Source organism: Schistocerca gregaria, chromosome X (genome assembly GCF_023897955.1).
Source record: "Schistocerca gregaria isolate iqSchGreg1 chromosome X, iqSchGreg1.2, whole genome shotgun sequence".
NCBI classification, from domain to species: Eukaryota; Metazoa; Arthropoda; class Insecta; order Orthoptera; family Acrididae; genus Schistocerca; species Schistocerca gregaria.
Window position 1 is genome coordinate 525,665,712 of NC_064931.1, and position 27,854 is coordinate 525,693,565.

General features: G+C 42.9%; 1 protein-coding gene across 2 annotated transcripts in view; it reads right to left on the reverse strand.

Annotated features, from left to right (window-relative positions):
• Positions 1-9,716, reverse strand: part of LOC126297622 (monocarboxylate transporter 10) — a 428,114-nt gene extending 418,398 nt beyond the window's left edge. The window contains exon 1 of one of the 2 annotated variants that reach the window (XM_049988638.1): positions 9,485-9,714. In XM_049988638.1, coding sequence (XP_049844595.1) covers positions 9,485-9,707 — 223 coding nt within the window. In that variant the 5' untranslated portion in view covers positions 9,708-9,714. Of the gene's footprint in view, positions 1-9,484 lie in introns of both variants that reach the window. The other variant, XM_049988637.1, reaches the window with a different exon arrangement.
• Positions 9,717-27,854: the final 18,138 nt, after the last annotated feature.

The window sequence follows — 27,854 nt, forward strand, 5'->3', positions numbered from 1 at the left end:
ATAAAACAACGGTAATGGGGTCTACTGGAACAAAGTTAAGTGGTGCCAGGGGAAGTAGATTAAGAAGCAAGACACAAACAGTAATAGACGAGTTTCGCTATTTGGGCAGCACCACAATTGACGATGGCGAAACTAATGGATACACAAAATACAGACTGTTAACAGCAAGAAAAATATCTACTATAAATTTAAGTGTTAGGATCTCGTTTACGAAAGTACTTGTCTGTGGTGTAGCCTTATATGGTAGAGTAGATTAAAGAACAGGTTAGAAGCTTTTGAAATGTGATGTTCCAGAAGAATGCTGAAGATGAAAAGGAATAGCTAACAAAGACTTACTGAATCGAGTGGAGGAAAAAAGAGATTGTCGCATGAATGTCACATATCGCTGTATGATATTGTTTCACTTTTCTGCCACAATTCCGTGATTATTTAATTTAGAGTAGAGGGCATCATTGCTTGAGAGGAAAGATTTCTATTTTTCTCATTACCCTCAGTGTCGTCTCTGATTACTATTTATCGGCAGAAGGCCGTCAGTGAATATCATTAGAGGCAGGCATCCCCACAGTTTCGTGGCCCACTCCGTTCTTTTGTTGGCTGGGGCCAGCGCCTGCCCTCCATGAGGGCAGAGACTGCTGTGCCGCTACTGCCATCCCCAGAGAATAATTGAGCATGACATTTCTGGCTTTCTGTATGGACATTTAAGTATGGGATGCCGTGGTGTCGCCCAAGCAGCATGAGAAAGTTGAGAAACGTTGCTTTCACTCAAAATGTTTGGTGTTTCCAATCGAATGAGTAACCCCACCATTGCGCTTGGTGCGTAAGAGGTTGACCAATTGGTGATATACTGCTCCAGGCGAATACCAACCTCTTCGTTTTAATGTGCGTTCTGTAAGCCAAGAGTGGGAAATTTCTGCTGCAGTCCTCCTTTTTTCCCTGAAATAAGTGATATTCTGGTTCGCACATTGGCAACAACATTGGCAAAGCAGAGTTCTTTTTTTTTTTTTTTAATGTTGCGAGTTGAGGGCAAAAAAAAAAGAAGATTCTGGGATATTTTTGTCCCGGCCGCCATCTGGTGCTGAGTTTTGGAGAAATGTATGTGTTGCAATTGCGATAATGCGATGAAGCTTTAGTTCTGCCACAAAACTTGTGTTGTCTATTTAACTTTTGAGGTCATCAATCCCCTAGAACTTAGAACTACTTAAACCTAACTAACCTAAGGACATCACACACATCCATGCCCGAGGCAGGATTCGAACCTGCGACCGTAGTGGTCGCGCGGTTCCAGACTGTAGCGCCTAGAACCGCTCGGCCACCCCCGGCCGGCCTTGTCTATTTCATTACAGTTTTTGGTCTCTTTTTTTTCTTGTTAATTACAAATCCGTGAGCTGCCCAGATGAAATCTTGCTGTGTTTTCTCAGTCTTCCGTATAATTTGGTCCCCCTCCCCCACCCCTCTCTTCCTCACAGTGTTAGCGTCATTTTGAGTTCTTTCTATTGAGACTTTAAAGAACTTCACTTTGTCAATTTTATGTGAATTGTGTGCGTCATAAAGAGTAAATAAAAATCTGTTATACTCAGACATGACTGAGATTTCAAGATCCTTTAATTTTTCTAAACATTTCCATGGTTAGGCAAACAACAAATAAAAATATAACCTGTTGTATATCTAAGGCGTTGTTCTCACTGTGCCGGTGTTTGTGTTCGTGTATAGTCGACAAACAACCAACTGCTGTTTGAAGCTTAAGTTTCGAGCTTTATGATGCAGCTTGACTAAAAGAAAGAAAGATTGATAGATTATATCCCGAGACATAGTAAAGGGACGAGGGTGAAAATGGTGAAGAGAAACTTTACAATAAGTAACCTTAATTGGCTGTATCGTTCAAACGGAAAGAAGAATAGAGCTTATCGTCCCGTCGACGAAGAAGACGCCATAAACAGACACAAGTTAGGGCAGGAAATAGGCCTTGCCTTAAATGTCAAAGAGACTTACATATCGTAGACTATAAAGGAGAGTTGATCCATCCGGGTCCGTAAAAAGAGAGAGAGTGAAAGATAGAGATAGCCGTGGTGTTAGAGCACAGTTTTCTGGACGGGGAAATGCGCAGACCCCGGACTTGTTCCACCAAGAGAATTAACGACGTGGGCCGATATGCTGGCCACCATGCGTGTGGTTTTTAGGCGGTTTTTCCCACCCATTCGGTGGATACCGGGCTAGTACCAAAATCCCGCCTCAGTTACACTATTCGGAAGCATTACGAAAACTTTCCATCACTTCCACATTAATAACACTACACACTGACAGTTGGGAACACATATTCTGTTCAGGAGGTAATGGGGTGGCGGAAGGAGGGTCATCCGACCACCCTTAAACTAACCATGTCAAATCAAAATGGCTCTAAACACTATGGGACTTTACATCTGAGGTCATCAGTCTCCTAGACTTAGAAACTACTTAAGCCTAAGTAACCTAAGGACATCACACACATCCATGCCCGAAGCAAGATTCGAACCTGCGACCTTAGGAGGTGCGCGGTTCCAGACTGAAGCACCTACAACCGCTCGACCACAGCGGCCGGCCATGTCAAATCCGTTATTAACCACGCCGACCCTACGTCGAGGCGGGACAATGGAACAAAAAAAAAAAAAAAAAGAAGAAGACTATGGTGGAGGGTTTCATCAAACCGGTCTTCGCACTGAAGACAATAACAGCAACAACACTGTCTATGTGCAAGAATTTTTCCTAACGAACGATTGCATATTTTACATACGCACCTAAGCTAATGTACAAAAATCGTTATTTGTTGAGAAAAATGTGTATAGTGTAAAACATCTCGATGAATGGACGCTTTATCCTTGACAGACAATCAATACAGGAATCAAAGAGTTGTTATCTAGCATCCGTGTTACAAAAGGGCCTTTACCCCGTCGAGAAGTGAAATAAAACATACAGAGGAAACACTAATAACACCAGTATGAATGACAAATAACTAACAAGAGTGGAAGTTGCGTCACTAAAGGACGTGTAACAGTAGAGTTAGGACGACAAGACCCCATAAATATAAGTTACAGAAAATTCCCTCCAGAAATTGTCGGCGCTTGTCACGAATCCTACTAACCGTATGACCTGGAGACGATTTATATGTCGTGATACTCAACTTGACCTCAATATCTCAAATGAATTACGTGGTACTGTGTGGAATTATCTGTACTAAAGGAAGCAGAGGTCGTAAACCAGCCTAGACTCTCCCAAAAATGGACATAAAAGCTAATTCGTCATTAGTCCGAAGAAAGTAAACACATTCTGACATTCCAGTCTAAATACGGCCGTTGTCTTTCTCGGATTCGAGCAGATATTCGAGGAGAATCCGTTAGAGAATTTATGGATTAACGTTAAAAATTCATCTATTTCACACAGACAGGGGGAGAAGGAAGATTAGGATTTAACGTCCCGTCGTCGACGATGTCATTAGACGCGCAGCATGAACTTGGATAGGGGAGCGATTATCGGCAGTGTCCTTTCGAAATGAACAATCTGGATACTTACCTTAAATGATTTATGATCACCATGAAAAACTAAATTTAGATGATAGGACGGCGATTTGAACTGGCGTCTTCCCGAAGGCTTTACCACTGCCCCATTACGCTCAGTCACATACAAAGGAGTGACAACATACAGCAGGAAAAAATTCTAGCACTGACGATGAAGTTAGTGGGAGTGAAACTGAATTGAAGAAATGTTTATCAGGAGGATTCTGAGGAAGTGAAGTGCAGCAGAAACGTAAATGGCGTAGAAGACACTAGTGCCATTGAATCGGGCGAGGTGGCGCAGTGGTTAGTACACTGGACTCGCATTCGGGAGGACGACGGTTCAATCCCGCTCCGGCCATCCTGATTTAGGTTTTCCGTGATTTCCCTAAATCGCTTCAGGCAAATGCCGAGATGGTTCCTTTAAAAGGGCACGGCCGACTTCCTTCGCTAATCCGGTAAGACCGGTAACCTCGCAGTTTGGTCTCCTCCCCCAAATCAACCCAGCTACCATAAAGCCATTGAAGTAGCGTGGCAAACACAGAACGATTTCAGAAAAGCGCTACTAGGGTCGTATAGAGTGAAAAAAGCCCTTTCGAAAGTGTACCGTAGAAGTTTAGGTAAATAGAATGGGGGTTTCCTATATTAAAACCCAGTCCAGCCCACGATTTTTTTTAAAGCAGTTAAAATAGCGTGATTTAGACTGGGGTTTGTTCATTAAGATTATTAAACGGGTCACTGTTACCTCATGTGACACGATGCAACCTTTGCGTGTAACAGGTATCTTTGAAAGAAAAGAGACGTCTAACCGGGATTACCTGCTTGGCATATTTCAAGAGCCAGTATGCGAAGTAAGACTGAGCAACACTTCTTCTGCCTACATCTGGCATCTCGCACAGTATATACGGAAATGAGGTAAGAGATTAGGGCACATACAGATTATTTCTTCTGTCTCCATACATGTATAGAATATTTGATAATATTGCTACGAAGTGCCCTCCACTGTTCAAAATGACTCTGAGCACTATGGGACTTAACAGCTGTGGTCATCAGTCCCCTAGAACTTAGAACTACTTAAACCTAACTAACCTAAGGACATCACACACATCGATGCCCGAGGCAGGATTCGAACCTGCGACCGTAGCAGTCGCGCGGTTCCGGACTGCGCGCCTAGAACCCCGAGACCACCGCGGCCGGCGCCCTCCACTGTGCACTGAACAGTCGGTTACGGAATATATAGAATGTGACACAACAGCTAATGATAAGGACAGACCAGGACAGGGGACAACAAATGGAGGACAGATTGTCAATTCACGACACACCGTTAGGCCCAAATATTATGAGCACGTGCTTCATAGGGTGTTGGTCCACATTTCGAACGCAATACAGCACCGGTTTTTTTTCTTTGGGACAGCATTTACCAAACTTCAATTAACATCCGTGAGGAGCAGGCTACAAGAATTTTCGGCCCCTCGCAATCGTTCCTAACACGCCAGGAATTTTCGAGAGGGTGGGTTAATAATTTCTTCGACAATGGCTACTTTGTAGTGGCGTTGAAGCTAAAAATTACGAACATTTACTGTAAAAACTATAGTTTGATAGAACTATAACATTTAAAATTATCTGAGGTCTTTTTTACGAGGGCGTGCTGAAAAGCAATGCCTTCGAATTTCTTTGCAAATCTATTAAAGCTATTTTAAATAAAACGAAGGTTATTGACATTCTACGTCTTTGTTCTTCATGTGTACGTATTTATTTCTCAACATAATCACTCTGGCGGCGGAAACATTTCTCCCAACGAGACACCAGTTTGTTAATACCATCTCAGTAGAATGTTTGACTTGTTGACGGAGCCATAACCTCACCTCTGCTTGCACCACTTCATCACTATCAAAGTGAAGTCCTCGAAAGGATTCTTCAAGTTTTGGACTTGTTGACGGAGCCATAACCTCACCTCTGCTTGCACCACTTCATCACTATCAAAGTGAAGTCCTCGAAAGGATTCTTCAAGTTTTGGAAACAGATGAAAATCGGATGGGGCCAAGTCGGGACTATATGAAGGATGATCTATGAAAGTGAACCCAAGGCGTCGGATTGTTGCAGACGTCGCAGCGCTCGTGTGTGGCCCGGCATTGTCATGCTTCGAATTAGTGCCTTCAGGTTTCTGAGGGTTCTCACGCACCGACATAGCTACGTTACACACCGCCACGTTACACTCTAAAACTCGGAGCCTTCTAGCGGCAGAGGGTTGCTACTTGCGTCAGCGAAGCAGGAAAGTCAACCAAGTAATATGCATGGCATGTCATACGGAAACCGATATTGGAAACAGAAAAAAATCGGCGGCTTTACTTTTCAGCAAGCCCTTGTATTAAAATCTTCCTTTCCAGTTACTGATCAACCAGATAGAATGAAAATTTATTCAGTCTCTCCGTCCAAGAGCAAAAACTGGAACATGTGGACTTTAGATGCCTTGATTGGAAACATGGCACCTTACAGTCTCACAAGCCAGTACCTTGCTGCAGTGCAGCTTACTGTCTTAAATTAATGGCATTACATTACTTACAGAGTAGTTGAATTAATAGTCAAGGTAAACATCGCAGAAATACTGCGAGTAATGTAAGGAGCTGGGACATGCAATTAATTTTTACCTCGCTTTGACTGTTCAGGTTATAATATTCTCTTGAGCTAATTGAATAATTAATTGCGCTCTTTAGCATAACAGGTCGGGGGACAACTTGGCTTAAAGGCACACGCTTTTCCGTTCGCTCGTATAGAATTTGTGCCTTTTTAGACTGTAACTCAGCAAAAGTGCACTTACAATCATTGATATTTGGCAATTTTTTTCTAGATTTGACGCTACCTATCCTGCTCTTATTTTGCATCTGCTTCTTTTCCCAATCCATGGACAAGTACTGGGAGAGTTATGCAATGGCACGTTTGCCGTGCAACCACCATCCACAGTGTGGAGAAAATAAAGCTGAACAGAAAAATGTTTATGAGACTGATGAGAAACTGACTTTCGTTAATGAACAGGAAACCTGCCTATCACAGAAAATGCTTAAAACCGTGATCTTGGTGCCCCAATTGGTTGCTGTCACATGTCTACACATACTGATTACCTGCATAATCAGTCCGAGAGCTCGGCTGTGCCATCACTTTTAAGCGAGCGTGAGCAGCAGACGTCTTTAGTTACCAGATGAATGCAACGCCAAATGGTGATGGCGATAAAACAAGGTGTGTTTTGGCAAATCTTAGTGGCAAAGTAACGTGAAACGGGCTCTATAGAGGACAGAAATCGTACATATCCGAAAAGAGTTCGAACACCAGAAACACAGAACGAATGAAGGAAAGAGTTATACTGTCCGACGAAATCTCAATGCTATTTGTTTGTGGCAAGTGGAAATTAAGAAATCGTCGGGTAGAAACATAATCAAGATGGACCAACATCTGTATTTTTACAAATTAAATTTTGTGCATCAGTTAATATGTCCAGACGAGCGTTCACGCGTTGAGTTCTCCCGGTGGTTGTGAGGGAAGTCGAATGTTGATTTTCGGTTCCTCAGTTATTTGTTTCTTCAGATGAGGCCTGGCTGTGCCTGTCACAGTATATGAACTCACAGAACAGAAACAAGGGTTAGTCTTGCGTCAGTCGTATTGTAAAAATTTTCTGCGCCAGTTAAATTTTGCCCATCCTGTATAAATTGGTTCGTTTGTCCCGGCTGATATCGAATAACACGCTCCAGCAAAAATTCTAGCCTCAGCTTCATTCTAATTTTAAGAAGAGTTTGCGATCTACGTAATTGGCGGAGACAACTTTGTATTCTGTCGCGGGTGTTTCGACATACCTTCCACGTAGATTAAAATCTATCTGAAGAAACATCGGTACAGCGACACATAGCTGAAATACTCTGTTCTCCATCGCTGGCGTTTAAAAAAGGCCTCACTAGGCGCTAATGGCCGTTTTGTTGTGTGTATTGCAGAGTCGCCACCATCGTCGATTTGCTTGCGACATGCTACAGCGCTGCAGAGTATGCGTGCGCAGTGTGGTGCAAATCTACCTAATCAAACACAGTTGCAAGGAACTAAACGAGACTCTACAAGCTCCTAAGCATAGCACCAGATACTCATCGTGAAGTAGCTGCCATCGCGGAGAGAACAAATCAGGCTCATCAGGAAAACCATCCATATCAATCATATTCCAGCAGCCCCAAGGCTGTGGTCCAGAAGTAGTTTCCTGAAGGCCATTGCAAACAACAGTGGCAATAGTGGACTTCTCGACGTGAGAATAACTCTACATCGTCTCTCCCTTCGGAGATCCTCCCACCTCGGCATGAACAGAACTAGATCGTCCGCCTACGTTCTGAAGTTGGAAGCTACAGGAGTTATCTCCAGAAATGTCACTACTCTGAGACTGCGGAGAAGCACAGTCAATGGAATTCTCTACTGGATTGTCAACTATGCCTTGCACCTTGCGCAGATCTACTTGCAGCTCTGAGTTGCAAGAATTTGGTCAACAGTAGTGTAACTTGATAATTCCTTCTTTCATCTGTTTTGATGATAATTACCAGGTATTTTATCTGTTTTTGACTCGTATAAATAAATAATTACTGTCGTTAACAAGCATTCTTCAAGTGGCACCGCGAAGACTCCAGAATCAAACCTACATCATTAATTCAGAGTTTTCTCGCCGAGTAATAGGCAATATTGGGCTACTCTCCATGTCTTTTTTGCAACAACGCGCCAGTAATGGATATACTTAACGCGCTCTACACTTCTGTAACGGTGAAAAATTAACAAAAATAGGGTTTCTGATTCTCAAACGAATGGACGTTTTATTATTCACAGTGCATCATTACTGACCTATAACAATACACTATAAATAATTTTACTTACAACGCCTGATACTGAAATATTGTACGATTCAGTAAGAACTTTAGGATAAAATATTTTATATATTTATGTCCTCCACCAGAGTCAAACTAGTCGCCCATCATTTGATCAAGATGTCAACAAACTGTACATTACTTAACAACCTATTGAAATTTTCATTTATCACAAATGGGAAGCATATGTTTTAGTACACCAGTTATTTATGCCACAGACAAAAGCAAATGAGGTAGTAATATAAGAAGATATAAGAAAACATTGTATTTTAAACAGGACAGACACTAAGTTTGCACAGAGAGATGTGTTGTGTCATGAATGGTACTCAGACTAGATTCGTATGATGTAAAACATGTAAACAGACTGTCGCTTGATAACTGGCGAAGCAAAAAATGGCTCTGAGCACTATGAGACTTAACATCTGAGGTCATCAGTACCCTAGAACTTAGAACTACTTAAACCTAACTAACCTAAGGACATCACACACATCCATGCCCGAGGCAGGATTCGAACCTGCCACCGTAGCGGCCGCGCGCTTCCAGACTAACGCGCCTAGAACCGCTCGGCCACACCGGCCGGCCTAACTGGCGAAGAATCCGGTGACAACGTACATAAATAAAAAGATTTTAAGCCAACCGAAGTGATCTCTCCTCGACGAAGTTTACTGAATCATAGCTGCGGCACGCGATAGGAAGTTTTTGGTTACACTGAAACAATGAGAACTTTTACAGCAGCATGGAGACATTCCGAGTAACAGGTGTGCTTATGCCGGTACTTTTGCAAGCGATGAAAATCAGCCAAAGAATTGGTGTAAGTAGTCACGATTGTACGAGGATGCATCCTCGATAAGAGAATGAAGGGACACAGACCTGCCTGCCTAACGGACAGTCCTTTCGGTGTATTTAGGTGAACCGTAAACAAAGGAACCTGGATAAAAAATAAACGAGTAGACGAGATAACTTGTGACGACGTGGAGAGCAGGCTCGAAATGATCCTGATACCGTCGACCAACTACAGCTGTGCCTTCGAAATATGGTAATACTGAAAAGGTACGACAGAAGTGAGGGAATACTCACAGGCCTTGGAAGACGCCTCGGAGACGCCGTTGCGCTCCAGCTTGGCGAGCAGCTGCACGTAGAAGACACTGTAGGAGTTGATGACCCCGAAGATGATGCCGTTGCAGAGGAAGCTGGCGGCGACGATGAAGAGCGGGCGCGGGCGCGAGCACTCGCCGGCGCCGGCATCCACGTGCTGCGGCTGCTCTTGCGCCTCCACCTGCAGCTGCTCCCTCGCCGCCATCGCGCGCCACACTGCCGCTTCCCGGCCGTCGGTCCCCGTCCCTCGCCCCACCCCCGCCGCCGGGTCACGTGGCCAGCTCGGCGCGCGCATCGAGCGGCAGCGAGGCTGACCTTCCGCACGCCGTCTCGCCACTGGGCGACCTGTACCGGGCATCGCTTCCTCGCCTGCGAGCGCTACAATATGTGTGACTGGGTACTCGGTAAAAATACGCCCACAGCTCCTAGCGCTGTAGATAGAACTCTCAATTCACGATCTGGAAGGTTTCAGATGGATTATATAATCGTAAGACAGAGATTTAGGAACCAGGTTTTAAATTGTAAGACATTTCCAGGGGGCAGATGTGGACTCTGACCACACTCTATTGGTTATGAACTGTAGATTAAAACTGAAGAAACTGCAAAAAGGTGGGAATTTAAGGAGATGGGACCTGGATAAACTGACTAAACCAGAGGTTGTACAGAGTTTCAGGGAGAGCATAAGGGAACAATTGACAGGAATGGGGGAAAGAAATACAGTGGAACAAGAATGGGTAGCTCTGAGGGATGAAGTAGTGAAGGCAGCATAGGATCAAGTAGGTAAAAAGATGAGGGCTAAAAGAAATCCTTGGGTAACAGAACAATGATTGAATTTAATTGATGAAAGGAGAAAATATAAAAATGCAGTAAATGAAGCAGGCAAAAAGGAATACATACGTCTCAAAAATGAGATCGACAGGAAGTGCAAAATGGCTAAGCAGGGATGGTTCAAATAGCTCTGAGCACTATGGGACTTAACATCTGTGGTCATCAGCCCCTAGAACTTAGAACTACTTAAACCTAACTAACCTAAGGACATCACACACATCCATGCCCGAGGTAGGATTCGAACCTGCGACCGTAGCAGTCGCGCGGTTCCGGACTGAGCGCCTAGAACCGCTATAAGCAGGTATGGCTAAAGGACAAATGTAAGGATGTAGACGCTTATCTCACTAGGGGTAAGATAGATACTGCCTACAGGAAAATTAAAGAGACCCTTGGAGAAAAGAGAACCACTTACATGAATATCAAGAGCTCAGATGGAAACCCAGTTCTAAGCTAAGAAGGGAAAGCAGAAAGGTGAAAGGAGTATATAGAGGCTCTATACAGGGGCGATGTTCTTGAGGACAATATTATGGAAATGGAAGAGGATGTAGATGAAGATAAAATGGGAGATATGATACTGCGTGAAGAGTTTGACAGAGCACTGAAAGACCTGAGTCGAAACAAGGCCCCTGGAGTAGACAACATTCCATTAGAACTACTGACAGCCTTTGGAGAGCCAGTCCTGACAAAACTCTACCATCTAGTGAGCAAGATGTAGGAGACAGGCGAAATTCCATCAGACTTCAAGAAGAATATAATAATTCCAATCCCAAAGAAAGCAGGTGTTGGCAGATGTGAAAATTACCAAACTATGAGTTTAATAAGTCATAGCTGCAAAATACAAACACGAATTCTTTACAGACGAATGGAAAAACTGGTAGAAGCCAACCTCGGGGAAGATCAGTTTGGATTCCGTAGAAATGTTGGAACACGTGAGGCAATACTGACCCTACGACTTATCTTAGAAGGAAGATTAAGGAAAGGCAAACCTACGTTTCTAGCATTTGTAGACTTAGAGAAAGCTTTTGACAATGTTGACTGGAATAGTCTCTTTCAAATTCTGAAGGTGGCAGGAGTAAAATACAGGGACCGAAAGGCTATTTATAATTTGTACAGAAACCAGATGGCAGTTATAAGAGTCGAGGGACATGAAAGGGAAGCAGTGGTTGCGAAGGGAGTGAGACAGGGTTGTAGCCTCTCCCCGATGCTATTCAATGTGTATATTGAGTAAGCAGTAAAGGAAACAAAAGAAAAGTTCGGAGTATGTATTAAAATCCATGGAGAATAAATAAAAACTTTGTGGTCCGCCGATGACATTGTAATTCTGTCAGAGATAGCAAAGAACTTGGAAGAGCAGTTGAACGGAATGGACAGTGTCTTGAAAGGAGGGTATAAGATGAACATCAACAAAAGCAAAACGAGGATAATGGAATGTAGTCGAATTAAGTCGGGTGATGTTGAGAGTATTAGATTAGGAAATGAGACACTTAAAGTAGTAAAGGAGTTTTGCTATTTGGGGAGAAAAATAACTGATGATGGTCGAAGTAGAGAGGACGTAAAATGTAGACTGGCAATGGCAAGGAAAGCGTTTCTGAAGAAGAGAAATTTGTTAACATCGAGTATAGATTTAAGTGTCACGAAGTCGTTTCTGAAAGTATTTGTATGGAGTGTAGCCATGTATGGAAGTGAAACATGGACGATAAATAGTTTAGACAAGAAGAGAATAGAAGCTTTCGAAATGTGGTGTTACAGAAGAATGCTGAAGATTGGATAGGCAGATCACATAACTAATGAAGAGGTATTGAATAGGGGAGGAGTTTGTGGCACAACTTGACTAGAAGAAGGGATCGGTTGGTAGGACATGTTCTGAGGCATCAAGGGATCACAAATTTAGCATTGGAGGGCAGCGTGGAGGGTAAAAATCGTAGAGGTAGACCAAGAGATGAATACACTAAGCAGATTCAGAAGGATGTAGGCTGCAGTAGGTATTGGGAGATGAAGAAGCTTGCACAGGATAGAGTAACATGGAGAGCTTCATCAAACCAGTCTCAGGACTGAAGACCACAACAACAACAACAACAACATATCTACATCTAAATGCTGCGAATCACTGTTAAGTGCATGGCAGCCAAAACCCAAGCGGTCCTGGCTGGTCATTCTAGGTTCATTAGCCTGAAATGTCGGGAATCCGTGCTATCTTTAATCCTGAAGGACATAAATATCAACTTCTCTTCCTCGACAACGAGTCCATGAGAAATAATAGATGAAACGCTGGACTGGACTGAGCAATGTCCGAGCAGGCAACAACATCTCTCCATGCCCTACAAAAATAAAAATATCTCTTTCCTTTTGACGTAAAAAAGAAACTTATACGGCGGCTTATTGTTGATTACTGCGATGACATCTTGCAACGTATTTTTCAGGAAAGCTCACGGCACATAGAACTAGTGATTCTTTTTATTGTGCTTATTTCGTCTCGAGCTCCCAGGTATTTAGCCGATTACATTGTTACGTAATACAGGATGTATCAAAAGGTAAGGTCAATCCTTGGTGAGATAACAGAGAACTTTATCAGCATCAAAAATGTTAACTACAATTCTTCCGTATTCGTCACCGTTCTGGCGTTACGTATGCAACACAGGCCGCCTGATCTCTTGCTGTGAAGTACACTACTGGCCATTAAAATTGCTACACCAAGAAGAAATACAGGTGATAAATGGGTATTCATTGGACAAATATATTTTACTAGAACTGACATGTGATTACGTTTTCACGCAATTTGGGTCCATACATCCTGAGAAATCAGTACCCAGAACAACCACCTCTGGCTGTAATAACGGCCTTGATACGCCTGGGCATTGAGTCAAACAGAGCTTGGATGGCGTGTACAGGTACAGCTGCTCATGCAGCTTCAACACGATACCACGGTTCATCAAGAGTAGTGACTGGCGTATTGTGACGAGCCAGCTACTCGGCCACCATTGAGCAGACGTTTTCAATTGGTGAGAGATCTGGCGAATGTGCTGGTCAGGGCAGCAGTCGAACATTTCCTGTATCCAGGAAGGCCTGTACAGGACCTGCAACATGCGGTCGTGCATTATCCAGCTAAAATGTAGGGTTTCACAGGGATCGAATGAAGGGTAGAGCCACGGGTCGTAACACATCTGAAATGTAACGTCTGTAAGTAGGCTGTTGAGGTTTATTTATTGGTAACGCCACATAGCGCTCTGTATGAAAATCACTGGCTGTGCTATGTGCAGTCTGTGGCTGGTTTGCATTGTTGTTGGCTATTGTAGTGTTGGGCAGTTGGTTGTGAACAGCGCGTAGCGTTGCGCAGTTGAAGGTGAGCTGCCAGTAGTGGTGGATGTGGGGAAGTGAGATGGCGGATTTTTGAGAGCGGATAATCTGGACGTGTGTCCATCAGAAACAGTACATTTGTAAGAATGGATGTCATGAACTGCTATATATATTATGACTATTAAGGTAAATACATTGTTTGTTCTTTATTAAAATCTTTCATTTGCTAACTATGCCTATCAGTAGTTAGTGCCTTCCATAGTTTGAATCTTTTATTTAGCTGGCAGTAGTGGCGCTCGCTGTATTGCGGTAGTTCGAGTAACGAAGATTTTTGTGAGGTAAGTGATTTGTGAAACGTATAGGTTAATTTAGTCAGGGCCATTCTCTTGTAGGGATTATGGAAAGTCAGATTGCGTTGCGCTAAAAAAAAATATTGTGTGTCAGTTTAAGCACAGTCATGTATAATTTTTCTAAGGGGACGTTTCACGTCCACTGTTCAAAGTGCCGTCAATGCGAACAAGAGGTGACCGAGAGGTGTAACCAATGCCACCCCATACCATCACGCCGGGTGATACGCCAGTATGGCGATGACGAATACACGCTTCCAATGTGCGTTCACCGCGATGTCGCCAAACACGGATGCGACCATCATGATGCTGTAAACAGAACCTGGATTCATCCGAAAAAATGACGTTTTGCCATTCGTGCACCCAGGTTCGTCGTTGAGTACACCATCGCAGGCGCTTCTGTCTGTGATGCAGCGTCAAGGGTAACCACAGCCATGGTGTCCGAGCTGATACTCCATGCTGCTGCAAACGTCGTCGAACTGTTCGTGCAGATGGTTGTTGTCTTGCAAACGTTCCCATCTGTTGACTCAGGGATCGAGACGTGACTGCACGATCTGTTACAGCCATGTGGATAAGATGCATGTCATCTCGACTGCTAGTGATACGAGGCCGTTGGGATGCAGCACGGCGTTCCTTATTGCCCTCCTGAACCCACCGATTTCATTTTCTGCTAACAGCCATTGGATCTCGACCAATGCGAGCAGCAATGTCGCGATACGGTTAACCGCAGTCGCGATGGGTTGCAATCCGACCTTTATCAAAGTCTGAAACGTGATGGTACGCATTTCTCCTCCTTACACGAGGCATTGTAACAACGTTTCACCAGGCAACGCCGTGAAAACTTTCCTCATGCCAGCACGTTGCAGGTGTCGCCACCGGCGCCAACCTTGTGTGAATGCTCTGAAAAGCTAATAATTTGCATATCACAGCACCTTCTTAGTGTCGGTTAAATTTCGCGTCTGTAGCACGTCATCTATGTGGTGTAGCAATTTCAATGGCCAATAGTGTACCATATCTCTGCTGACGATTCACCACTGTCGCCGTGTGAATCTTTGCAACGATCTCGTCTTTACATGTTATCTCCGATCTGTACGCTTTCTCTTTGATAAAACCCCAGAGAAAGAAGTTCATTGGTGTCAGATCGGGGAACCGTGCTGGCCCAGGAATGGGACCACCCCTTCCAATTCATGTAGCTGGAAACTGGTCGTCCAACCGTTGTCGTACCCGTAGTTGGAAATGTGCTGCAGCACCATCTAGTTGACACGATAGCTATTTTCTTGTCGAAGGGGCGTTTCAACCAGTATTGTTAGAAGCACACCTTCTAAGAAATTCAGGTAATCAGCACCCTATTCTGTCGTCCGAAGGTACCTGTCCACGCATAACACTGAATGGTGTTTGGAATGAGGCGGAACGAGTTACACGACGATTCTCGTCAACATAGATGTGGAAGTAATGTCCGTGCGAAAGACCATCTCTTTTTAGTCCTGACTCGTCAGTCCGAAAAAAGTGCTCCACGAAATCTGATTGGTCATTAATCAGCTGTAATAGCCGCTGATAATATGCGAGACGATATCCATGATCTTCTGGCTTTAATTCTTGCACGGTGTTCAGATGGCACGGATGAAATCCTTGCCGATGTAGTTCTTGCCAAACGGATGAGTGAGGGAGTCCAGGATTCCTTCCATACCGATAAATGGACATGCTTCCACAGTATCAAAAATTTCTTCTTCACGATTGTGAGAATGTCTTGGTCGACCATCATGATGCGTAGGTTGTAGCAGTCCTGTATCCACCATGCGCTGGAGAAGCGCTTGAAATACCCGTCTCCTTGGATGGCGTCGTTGCGGAAACCTCTCTCGGTATTCTCTTCTAGCCGCATTACCATTACAGAAACCGTAAACAAAGTACAAGTCCCGGTATTCCTCGTTAGTAAAAGTTGTGGATGTTCGTACACGGAATTCATTTTTGCAAATGATCGCTTCAGTCGTCTCGTCCAGAAACACACAAGCCGAAACAAAATAAACACAATATTAGTAACATTTAATGCTGTACTTAGCTACAGAAGGGTACACAAATTGCAGCTAAAGAAAATCACGCGATGGCACGATGGCTGGCAACGTATGACATTTAGTATGGCGTCAAACAAGCCATATCTTAACCACTTTTTTCTGTACGAAGACAATACACATGAGTAAGATGAGAAAAGCGTTTACTGATACTGGCATTCAAAAGGAAGAGAAACTCCCCATTTTGGAGCGACAAATAAGGAGAAATTTTATTAATTTTTTTTGTTGCAAATAAGGTCGTGTATCATCTCATCAAGGATTGACCTTAACTTTTGATACACCCTGTATATCACACAATCACATAAAATTTATTTCGTTAATAAAGCAATTTCGATAAATCTCAACATTTATTAGATACAAATAATCACTACAAATAACATAAACATATAAACATTCTTATTCTTCAGCTGAGGATGTTAAAAGAGGCAATCGTTTTTCACTGCAGTAAGTTTTACAGGTTTCATCACTGGAATTAAATAACGTATCAGTCAAGAGATGAACACTGTACAACAATAATCAATATATAATAAAATTATTAAATTGCTGCATGCAGTTCCTTCTGGTGCTAGCAGTTGCTGGTATGCACCTGTAGGTGGAACAGATGATGGTCAGCTGCGTTCGATATATCTGTGACACCCGACTCTTTATCATATTTCACCATCTTATGCACAGCCATCCCGACTATGTGCAGACAAGCGCAGAGATTTCCGTACACTGTCTGTCTTCTACTGTGTTATCAACGTGCCCTGTCCCTTAAATCTCTCCTCGACCTCAACAGTCTTGTCTTAACAACATAGCAGAACCACTCGTTCCGATGAGAGCAAAATCCTTTCACTCCTCCTTTATCAATCAGCCGCTTTCTCGAAGTCCATTATAGTATCTGACTCTGGAATGACCTCTGTCATTGTATCAGAAAACTGAATAACATCTCCTCCAGCTTCAAAGGTCAGGTAATGACATATCTAATGAAGCAACAATAATGTTTACCTATGTCCCTGTACGCACTCGTTACCCCATTACATCCTTCTTTCCAGCCATATTTTCCTCATTTCCCACTGCTCTTGGCTAGTGCTGTCTACCCACATTTCTTTTCCTCAGAACTCTCCATGGCACAAAATATCACTTTTGTGTACATCTAAATACATTTTGTATCTGCCACTATAACTGTTGTTATTATCATTATTATTATTAGTTGCAGCAGCAGCAGTAGTAGTAGCAGTAGTGGCACTGCTACTATCAACTTTATTAGTTCTTAGTCAGTAAAATTTATTCACATTACCTCTACGTACATCAACACCATTTTTAATTCTATTTCATTATTATCTGGTATATTAAAAGTGTTGTTATAACTAACCGATTATAGGTTACAATGATACTGTATAAAAAAAATAGTGAATGTGTGAAACCCAAATCCGAGGTAAGACTCAGCCTGGAGACACTAATCCTATCGCATTAAATAATTAAATAAATAAAAATAAATACTCCCCATTTTAGCACATATTAGGGCTTCTTCCCATTATATTTGCATATGGAGTCAGGCGCGGATCCAAGCGCTGGGTCATTACCCTCCTCCAAAGTAAAATTTACCCGACACATTTATACCGTTACATTCGTAATTTTCCAAATTTACAAACCAATTTTTGGTAAATAATGTAGCATGAAAATTACAATCTCGAAAATGGTGAGGAATTCCGCTTTTTAGTTGGTTGCCTGAGAGATGTGTTGGCGCACTAACAGGCTACAGGAAACATTCGAGCCACTGAAGGCACCCATTCACATGGTGCTTACAACAAATCGTCCATGGTCATCGCTCTGAGCGCTATGGGACTTAACTTCTGAGATCATCAGTTCTCTATAATTAGAACTACTTAAACCTAACGAACCTAAGGACATCACACACATCCGTGCCCGATGCAGGATTCGAACCTGCGACCGTAGCGGTCGCGCGGTTCCAGACTGTAGCGCTTAGAACCGCTCGGCCACCTCGGTCGGCTCTATAATCATGCGTTCTGTCAAGTTGAGCCGGGCAAGACAGAAAGAGAAAGATCTTCCACCAAGGAAAACATTACTCAGGGACTGACCTTTCTCGAACATAGCTGTATTTCTAGATTTCCGGCAAGCGGTCGACACGGTGCCCCTTTGCAGGCTGTTAACGAAGGTCCGAGCATACGGAATAGGTTCCCAGATACGTGAGCGGCCCGAAGACTTCTTAAGTAATAGAACCTAGTGCATCGTCCTCGACAGATAATGTTCATCATGAACAAGGATGTCGTCAAGAGTGCCCAAGGGAAGTGTGATCCAACCGCTCTTATTTTCTCTCTCTCTTTATGGTTGTTTGTTGACGTCACTGTGGTTTACGGGAAGGTGTCGTCGTTGAGTGACCGTAGGAGGATGCAGGATGATTTAAACAGTATTTCTAGATGGTACGATGAATGGCAGCGTGCTGTAAACGTAGAAATATCTGAGTTAATATAGACGAGTAGGAAAAACAATCATTTAACGTTTAAATACAGCATTATCAGTGTGCTGTTTTACACAGTTTCATCTGCTAAATAGTTAGTCGTAACGTTGCAAAGCGATACCAAACGAAACGAGTATGTCAGACTGGTAATAGGGAAGGCAATTGGCCAACTTCGTTTTATTGGAAGAATATTGGGAAAGTGTAGTTCATCTATAAAAGGAAAGACATATAGAACCGATATGCTTCGTCAACTAAAACTGGAATACCTGGAGGGAAGACGACGTTGTTTTCACGAGGTACTGCTGCAGAAATTCAGACAATCGGCGTTTGAGGTCAACTGCAGAACGATTCTGCCACCGCCAACAAACATTGACACAAAACGGGAGAAATTAGGGCTCATACGGGGGCTTATAGATAGTCGTTTTTTCATCTGCTACCTCTGGATCACGGGGCATGGGTTTGATACACGGCCGGGTTGGGGATTTTCTCTGCCTGGGGACTGGGTATTTGTGTTGTCCTCATCATTTCATCATCATCATTATTTGTGACAGTGGCTGGATTTTTTAAAAATTGGTCTGTGTAAAAATTGGGACTTTTCACGGGGGCTGATGACAGCGCAGTTGAGCGCCTCACAAATCAGACATCGTCATTCTACATCTACATCATCATCCATACTCGGCAAGCCACCTGACGGTGTGTGGCGGAGGGTACCTTGAGTACCTCTATCGGTTCTCCCTTCTATTCCAGTCTCGTATTGTTCGTGGAAAGAAGGATTGTCGGTATGCTTCTGTGTGGGCTCTAATCTCTCTGATTTTATCCTCATGGTCTCTTCGCGAGATATACGTAGGAGGGAGCAATATACTGCTTGACTCTTCGGTGAAGGTATGTTCTCGAAACTTTAACAAAAGCCCGTACCGAGCTACTGAGCGTCTCTCTTGCAGAGTCTTCCACTGGAGTTTATCTATCATCTCCGTAACGCTTTCGCGATTACTAAATGATCCTGTAACGAAGCGCGCTGCTCTCCGTTGGATCTTCTGTATCTCTTCTATCAACCCTATCTGGTACGGATCCCACACTGTTGAGCAGTATTCAAGCAGTGGGCGAACAAGCGTAATGTAACCTACTTCCTTTGTTTTCGGATTGCATTTCCTTAGGATTCTTCCAATGAATCTCAGTTTGGCATTTGCTTTACCAACGATCCACTTTATATGATCATTCCATTTCAAATCACTCCTAATGCGTACTCCCAGATAATTTATGGAATTAACTGCTTCCAGTTGCTGACCTGCTATTTTGTAGCTAAATGATAAGGGACCTATCTTTCTATGTATTCGCAGCACATTACACTTGTCTACATTGAGATTCAATTGCCATTCCCTGCACCATGCGTCAATTCGCTGCAGATCCTCTTGCATTTCAGTACAATTTTCCATTGTTAAAACCTCTCGATATACCACAGCATCATCCGCAAAAAGCCTCAGTGAACTTCCGATATTATCCACACGGTCATTTATGTATATTGTCAATAGCAACGGTCCTACGACATTCCCCTGCGGCACACCTGAACTCACTCTTACTTCGGAAGACTTCTCTGCCTTGAGAATGACATGCTGCGTTCTGTTACCTAGGAACTCTTCAATCCAATCACACAATTGGTCTGATACTCCATTAAACGACTGAGAGGAACTGTATCGAACGCCTTGCGGAAGTCAAGAAACACGGCATCTACCTGGGTACCCGTGTCTATGGCCCTCTGAGTCTCGTGGACGAATAGCGCGAGCTGGGTTTCACACGACCGTCTTTTTCGAAACCCATGCTGATTCCTATAGAGTAGATTTCTAGTCTCCAGAAACGTCATTATACTCGAACATAATTAGTGTTCATAAATTCTACAACTGATCGGCGTTAGAGATATAGGTCTATAGTTGTGCACATCTGTTCGACGTCCCTTCTTGATACACTGATGCATGATGGTCCCCTGGACATTAGAAAAGGCGGAACATGGTTCTTAATACGGTGTGTAACCACCACGGACTCTAATGCATGCTCTGCAACGTGCTGCGCTGCGGGCCACAAGGTTCGTAAGAATTTCTTGTGGTAGGGCGTTCCATTCCTCTGCCAGCGCGTTTGACAACTGCTGAATAGTCGTTGGTGCATGTGGATCTGCTGCAATAGTCTCCCCAACACATTCCACTAGTGCTCGATGGAATATAAGTTGGAGGAACAGTCAGGCCGATCTATAAGCCGAATATCCTCTCGTTCCAGTGTGTTCGCACAGTGTCATCAATAAAATTGAAGTCTGGGCCAAATAACAACGTTGACCGGTGAGTTAACTGTGTTCACAGAGTTGGAGGTCTGTACCTCCCATTCCATAACACCTGGACCACCAAAACGATCATGTTCTACTCTGTTCCTCGATGCATGACATGTCCAATCACTCACCATGTGAGGGTCGTCCAGAATCAAAATGCGGACAGGATCGGCTCTCATCCAAGGAGAGCACGTGACATCAGTCGTCGTTTGTCCAGTTCCTTTGCCCTTGGTATTATCGCAAACGGTGCCGCAGATGTGTGGGTGTAAACGAAATACAACGCACAGATCTTCGGGGAAAGAGATGACTCCTGTGCAGCCGCTATCCCCTGTGGAACGTCAGACTGCGTACCACGCAGCTCTGTTAAATGTGGTTGTAATTGTACCCGCTGTTTGACGTGGATTTCTTCTTGCCTGTTGCGCAATGTAGCTGTCATTCGTTGCCGTAATAGACCGTGGACGTCCACCTTCTCTCCTGAGCGCCAGAGTTCCTTTGGTTTGGAACGCACCCCATTCACATGAAACAATGCTGTGAGCAATATCAAACTCCTGGACTAACTCGTCACACTTCGTCCTTCAAAGTTATTCCGCTGTGAAGTCACCCAATTGTTGTCTCCATGCCATCTTATAATGAATAACACTACCAAGGTACACTGTTAATACTCACTAATTGACACACACTGTCTTCTTCCCGTTCCTTCAACTGCCTCGTGTTGCAGATGGAGCTCCATTTGGCTCTGCAGTCATGCTGACCTCACGTCATGTGATGTCCAAATTTCTGTGCACGACTGGGAGACCTCTGGCAACATGCTTCAGCACTTAATTTAATTTCATCGAGTAATTAATGTTGTGTTGGCAGAAGAGCCAACACCGTGTTGCTAGTGGAGGCCGAAATGCACACGTTTTAGCTCACGCAGGCTGGCGTGAGGAGGGAAGAACTATACTGACGTGAGCTCTGGAATATGACAAGGAATTAGAATTCAGAATGCGGACGTAATTAGTTTGATACTTAAATCCATTAATGATGAACGTCGCTCTTGACATTACATGATTCACAATATTATCTGTTCAGATATAGTAATTATAGTAAGTGAATATAGCGCCTTGCTAGGTCGTAGCAAATGACGTAGCTGAAGGCTATGCTAAACTGTCGTCTCTGCAAATGAGATCGTATGTAGGCAGTGAATCATCGCTAGCAAAGTCGGCTGTACAACTGGGCCGAGTGCTAGGGAGTCTCTCTATACCAGACATTCCGTGTGGCGGCGCTCGGTCTGCAACCACTGATAGTGGCGACACGCGGGTCCGACGTATACTACCGGACCGCGACCAATTTAAATGCTACCACCTAGCAAGTGTGGTGTCTGGCGGTGACACCACAATTAATATGTTGTTTTAGTTCATCTATCTCGTCTTTAAAATTTTCAGAGCTGTGTATATAAATTGAAAAGTATGTTGCACTGTAGGACTCATTACAATCATTCGACAGCTAATCGTTAAATGTAACACAGTCATCTAACGAACAAAATGTTCGAAACCCATAATGACAAGAAACAATCAGATGTTTAAAAATGTGTCATGGATTCCAGTTTTTGGTGGATTTTACAGAAAATATTTTATCACGCAACCAAAGGACCATGGAAAAGTCGTCTACTCACAAAACAGCTTTGTATCTGCAATAAATTTTGAACCCGACACTTACACCAGGATCTTAATCACAAAGAAGATCCATAGAGTTCCGTATGTTGTGCTTCACTCACTTGTATCTTTCCTTTTTTAACCGTTTCCGAGTCGGACACTACCACTCTACAGGGTGGTTATAATTCAAGTTAAGCTTTCAGCCCGCTGTAGAAATAATACCACTGATCAGACTGACGTCAAATTGCAACGGAATATTATCGGAGAAGGGGGAAGAAAAATAAATAGTTACCAAATGTAGCAATAGATGGCGCTGTAAGCATCGTAATTTAATAGTGGTCGACTACAAATGACAAATGAATCATACAACAATGCCTAAGATGTACGTTTGACGTTAAACAAACTCTACTACTCACTGTGCATGGGTGTACTGTTAGCTACGTAAGCCCATCCACCACTCCGAGGTCATATCACATTGGAAGGAAAAAATCTGTTTTTGTCTTGAGGCCAAAAACCGCATAAAAAGCATCAATCAGTATCAAATCGGATTATGAATTTCCATGTGACTGGCGCAAAAGCATGTTCAACATACTGACCACGGTTTTCTGCAACAAGCTGAAATCGAGAAACAGCGTGTTCCACAACTGATCGAAGTGTTTCTGGATTCACGTTCAGAATGTGTTACGCAATGCGTGCCTTCAATTCAGCTAAGTTTGCAAAGGTCTCTCCTGCTGGCAGGTCAACAGGAGGCAACTCGTGCACGTGGGTAGTTCTGAATGGATAGCAAAGAAGGATGTTTCGTAGGATTTTACGCACGTCCAATGCTCGGGCAATTCTCCGTGCGCTACACGTTTGTCCACCACCAGTCGCCTCCTCCGGCACTGCTGTGGCCACTGCGTCCACTGACGTCGAATCAATTCACTTCCTCCTTGTACCAGGTTGCACACCAAAAGAACCCGTCTTTTCGAATTTCCGAATCGTTTTCTCCAGACACATTGCAGTCATCGGACCAACGCCTTTTTTCAAACCCTTTAGCGTTCGGAACTTCTGCAGAGCGACGTGTGCACAGTCATCATTTTTGTAATACAGCTTTACAAGCAGAGCGTGATCCTGCACTGTGACAGTCATGGCAAACGTCGCAGGTGCAAAAGAAGGAAGAGCCATGTACTCGGCGCGTTTATACCAACTTCAACGGGTCGTACACATTACAGGTGTTTTCCTTTACGTATTGTGACACATACAGCGCCATCTATTGGCCAATTTTCACACTATTTTCTTTCTTCTGCCATACGTTTTCCCCCTTTTCCGATAATATTCCGTTGCAATTTGACGTCATTCTGACCAGTGGTGTTATTTCTACAGCGCTTTGAAAGAATTGCTTATGCGCCTAAACAGGTCTGTATATGCCGTGTGAATGATGTCAGATGTACGAGATATAAATATAAAAAAACTTGCATACTTTGGTTACTTTCATTCTATTGTGTCATATGGGATCATATTCTGGGGCAACTCATCAAACCGAGCAAAAGTTTTTAGGGTGCAAAAACGTGTGATAAGAATCATTTGCGGTATAAATTCAAGTACATCTTGTAGAAACCTGTTCAAGGAACTTAGTATTATAACCACTGCTTCTCAGTATATTTATTCCTTAATCAACTTTGTTGCAAGTAATACATCTCGTTTCCAATACATACATAGTATCAATACTAGGAATGAGAACAATCTACATCAAGACCAAAAATCACTTACCTTGGTACATAACGGGGTCCAACATTCAGGAATACACATTTTCAATAAATTGCCAGCAACCATTAAAAACTTGGTTTAGATAAAGTGTGGTTTAAACAGAGTTTGAAAGACTTTTTGATAGGCAACCCCCTCTACTTCATAGATGAATATCTTAACAGAGACTGTTAAGCCAGCTTAAGTAAAAATATCTGTTAGATTTCAATTTTGATAACACTTGGTCACAACAGTCAAGACTAGATACTTTGTCTATGATAAATTTATTAATAGTACATAACAGTTTTTCATTCTGACAGCGTGTTAATTCTGTAAATATTAGCTTTTAGAGTTTACTGCATTATATTTACCTATGTCGACTATCTCCTGACAAATTATCAGTATAGTAAGTATTACATTCAAATGTTTTATGCTTTTATGTTATACTTCCTGACATGTTCCACACCCATGAGAATCATCTCATTTTTTGGGTCTATGGAACGAAAACTGAATTGAATCTAATCTAATTTAACTTTAATTATAATTACCCCGTATTTCTGTGTACAGAAATTCTTTGTAAAAAGAGGAATGCATAACTGCTAACAGCAGGAGTAAGCAGAGACTAACGTAGTAATGGCGAAAATTCACGGAGACCACATGATGTGTTCAGATGGTTACTATTCGAACATGTATAGCGGGCCACCTATGACACCATAGGTAAGGACCGCACTTCGCCAACTCACGATGCGACTTCCCGTGGCGACTTTCACACCTCAGCCATTACAACTAGCCGTGCACCTTGGATGACACGGCATCGAATTACATGGAACCGTTCACACGGGAGGGGTATCATGCAACTTACATGTTTCAACTTTACTGAGTTGTTAAGGCTGTTTGCACACGGGTGCCACTTTACTACGACCAGTACGCGATAGATCGATACCATACAAGTAGTGCGCTAATACAGTCGTGCGACTTCTCCTTCCACACGGGTCACACACAGTAGCGGACACTCTGTGGTTTTGGCTAAAACAGATGGCATCGGTTGAAACTCATTCACTGAAACTGAAGCATTGCAGTCAACAGGAATGGGGACTATGAAACGAAAACGGTTCAGAATTGGTGAATCTGCAACGTAACGAATATGTAGCGACAAATGGAAATTTGTGCCAGATCGGCATTCGCACCCAGATTTCTTGCTTGTCGCACACAATCGTCTTAAAAATTTAGAGCATCCATGGAGATCTAATACTTTCCGGTACTGCTGCTGTTAGTCTCCTATGGGATAATCTCTGCTTGTAGTTTTAGGACATGAGAGGAGGAAAATATCAGTGACAGCGATGGTTTATTTCTATCCTGTCTAATTGGACTGTCTGCCTTTGGTAGTGATAGTATGATGACTTACTGAGCTCGGCTGTACATGTCAGTCAACATCTGCGATGTGGTTAATGGAAACACGTAAATTGTTGTTGTTATTTTTGGGGGAAGAGACCAAACTGCGAGGTCATCGGTCTCATCGGATTAGGGAAGGACGGGGAGGGAAATTGGCCGTGCCCTTTCAAAGGAACCATCTCGGCATTTGCCTGGAGCGATTTAGGGAAATCACGGAAAACCTAAATCAGGATGGCCGGGCGCGGGATTGAACCGTCGTCCTCCCGAATGCGAGTCCAGTGTGCTAGCAACTGCGCCACCTCGCTCGGTACGTGAATTAGCTACGAGAAGGTACTGGACTTCACCGATATTGACATACAAGGTGGGTCACATATGACTTAAAACCCGTTTTATTTCTTGAATATGGAAAGAGGATTTTCAGCAAATGACAGTACGTAGAGGGACACGTAATTTTGTTACTCTGTTAATAATTGTAGCCGTCGTATCAACCAAGGCTCTGGAGCCAGTATTTTCGTAGTAATAGGGTATAAATTTTTAACGGCGCGCAAATGCTCTTGAAAAAACGAATACGATGATATAATAACTGTTAGTCTTGGCGATGAAACGTTCCGAAAAATAATCTGAGAAATGTGCCGACACTGCTGCAAGTCGGCTGAAATTCGTTATTGCTGTGTAAACACCGTCAAGTGTGCCTGTAATTCCAGGCTCCGTCGTTTCATGCAGTTGTTTACACCGCAATAGAAGACTCCTGCTGCTTTACCTCATAATTTCAGCACATTTTTAGATAATTTTACAACGTGCTTCAACGACAGCATTAACTAGCGCTTTATTATTCTACTCCTCCCTTAAGCAGCTTTAGATTGCCTTTACAATCATATACCATAAAAGGAAGTAATTGTTTCAGTAACTTCATTGATAGAAGAGCTACTATTATTAACCAAGCAAGAAAATTGATGAGCCTTTGCGTAAAATCATTTGCCGAACACCTCGTCAATCGTTCACGATGTAGATAGGATGTTTCGTCCTATGAGAATCGCCCTGTATGATGCATAGATGTCACAGTAAAAAAAGTGAGAATGCATTGAATCTGTCTTTGTACATATCTCTGTACAACCAAAACATCAAGATACTGAAATATGTTTAGAAGATCTAGTATAAATGGTGCTTTGCAGCTTGCAAATATTGAAAACATGTCACATTGACACATATACACCAACTTAAGCTGGCCAGTTGAGTATATTTTTTTCTTTTTTTTTCTTTTTGTTGCTGGAGTAATATCTGCACATACTCATCTTCAGCAGTAATTGAATTACAGGAGGCATAATACCTTGTAGAATATGTTTATCTCGAGCGTACAGTGTTACGTATGATCCCATGTGACGGCTATTTTTCCACATCCAAAATTTTACTTGTCTTATATATATATATTTCTTAGCTCCTACCGAAGACATTTGCTGACCACCCGACATTGAAAATAGGTACAACATACTTCATTATTCTTGTCAGAACAACACATTTCTTGTAAAAATAACTCAATTTCAATTAATACAGCGAAGCCGGATACCAGTGTGAGAAAGAATGACAATTTATTTATTTAATTGATCACATGTGCACTCCCACAAAATAAATTCCTACATCCAGTTTGGTGAGATCTGTGAAATGAATGAATGTATGGTCGTCTGCTAACCGCAGATAGTGAATGTGAATATATGATCATCTTTGAGATGACCCTTTGGTCACCTTTGGTAGAACCAAAGAGATGAAATTTACCGGAGCTTTGAGCACCTGAAATGTGGCTGACCAATACGGTACCAAGGTGCTCCCCCACCTCGACAGAGGTGCGAGAGGACCTGAAGAACGGCCATGTTTCGGCACTCTACCGCTGGATCTAGTGTTGGTAAGACCTGTCTTAGGTGTGCTCCGTAAAGACAAAAGAGTGGAGACATGGTATGCATGTGAAATACTTAAGAATAGTTTAGAATAATAATTTCTCTATTTCAGGAACTTTTGTGGGGAGAATTAAATATCAGGCAGGTAATATTAAGAGGATCGCAGTAATCTTCGAAAATGACCAAGGGTCACAATGAAACCACGTGTAGCAATAATTTGAAAGACTTCCGAGTGCTTAAGTTAAGCTGTATTAATAGCGTGTGTACTATAAGTTGGAAATATTTAAGAAATGGCGTGTGCTGGACTTGAAATTAGAGACGAGTACTTCCACGTGGCGAGTACTGTGTGAGTCTCAATCTGTGGATGAGACAAAGGATAAAGAGAAGTACTCGTCCATGGTATCAGTT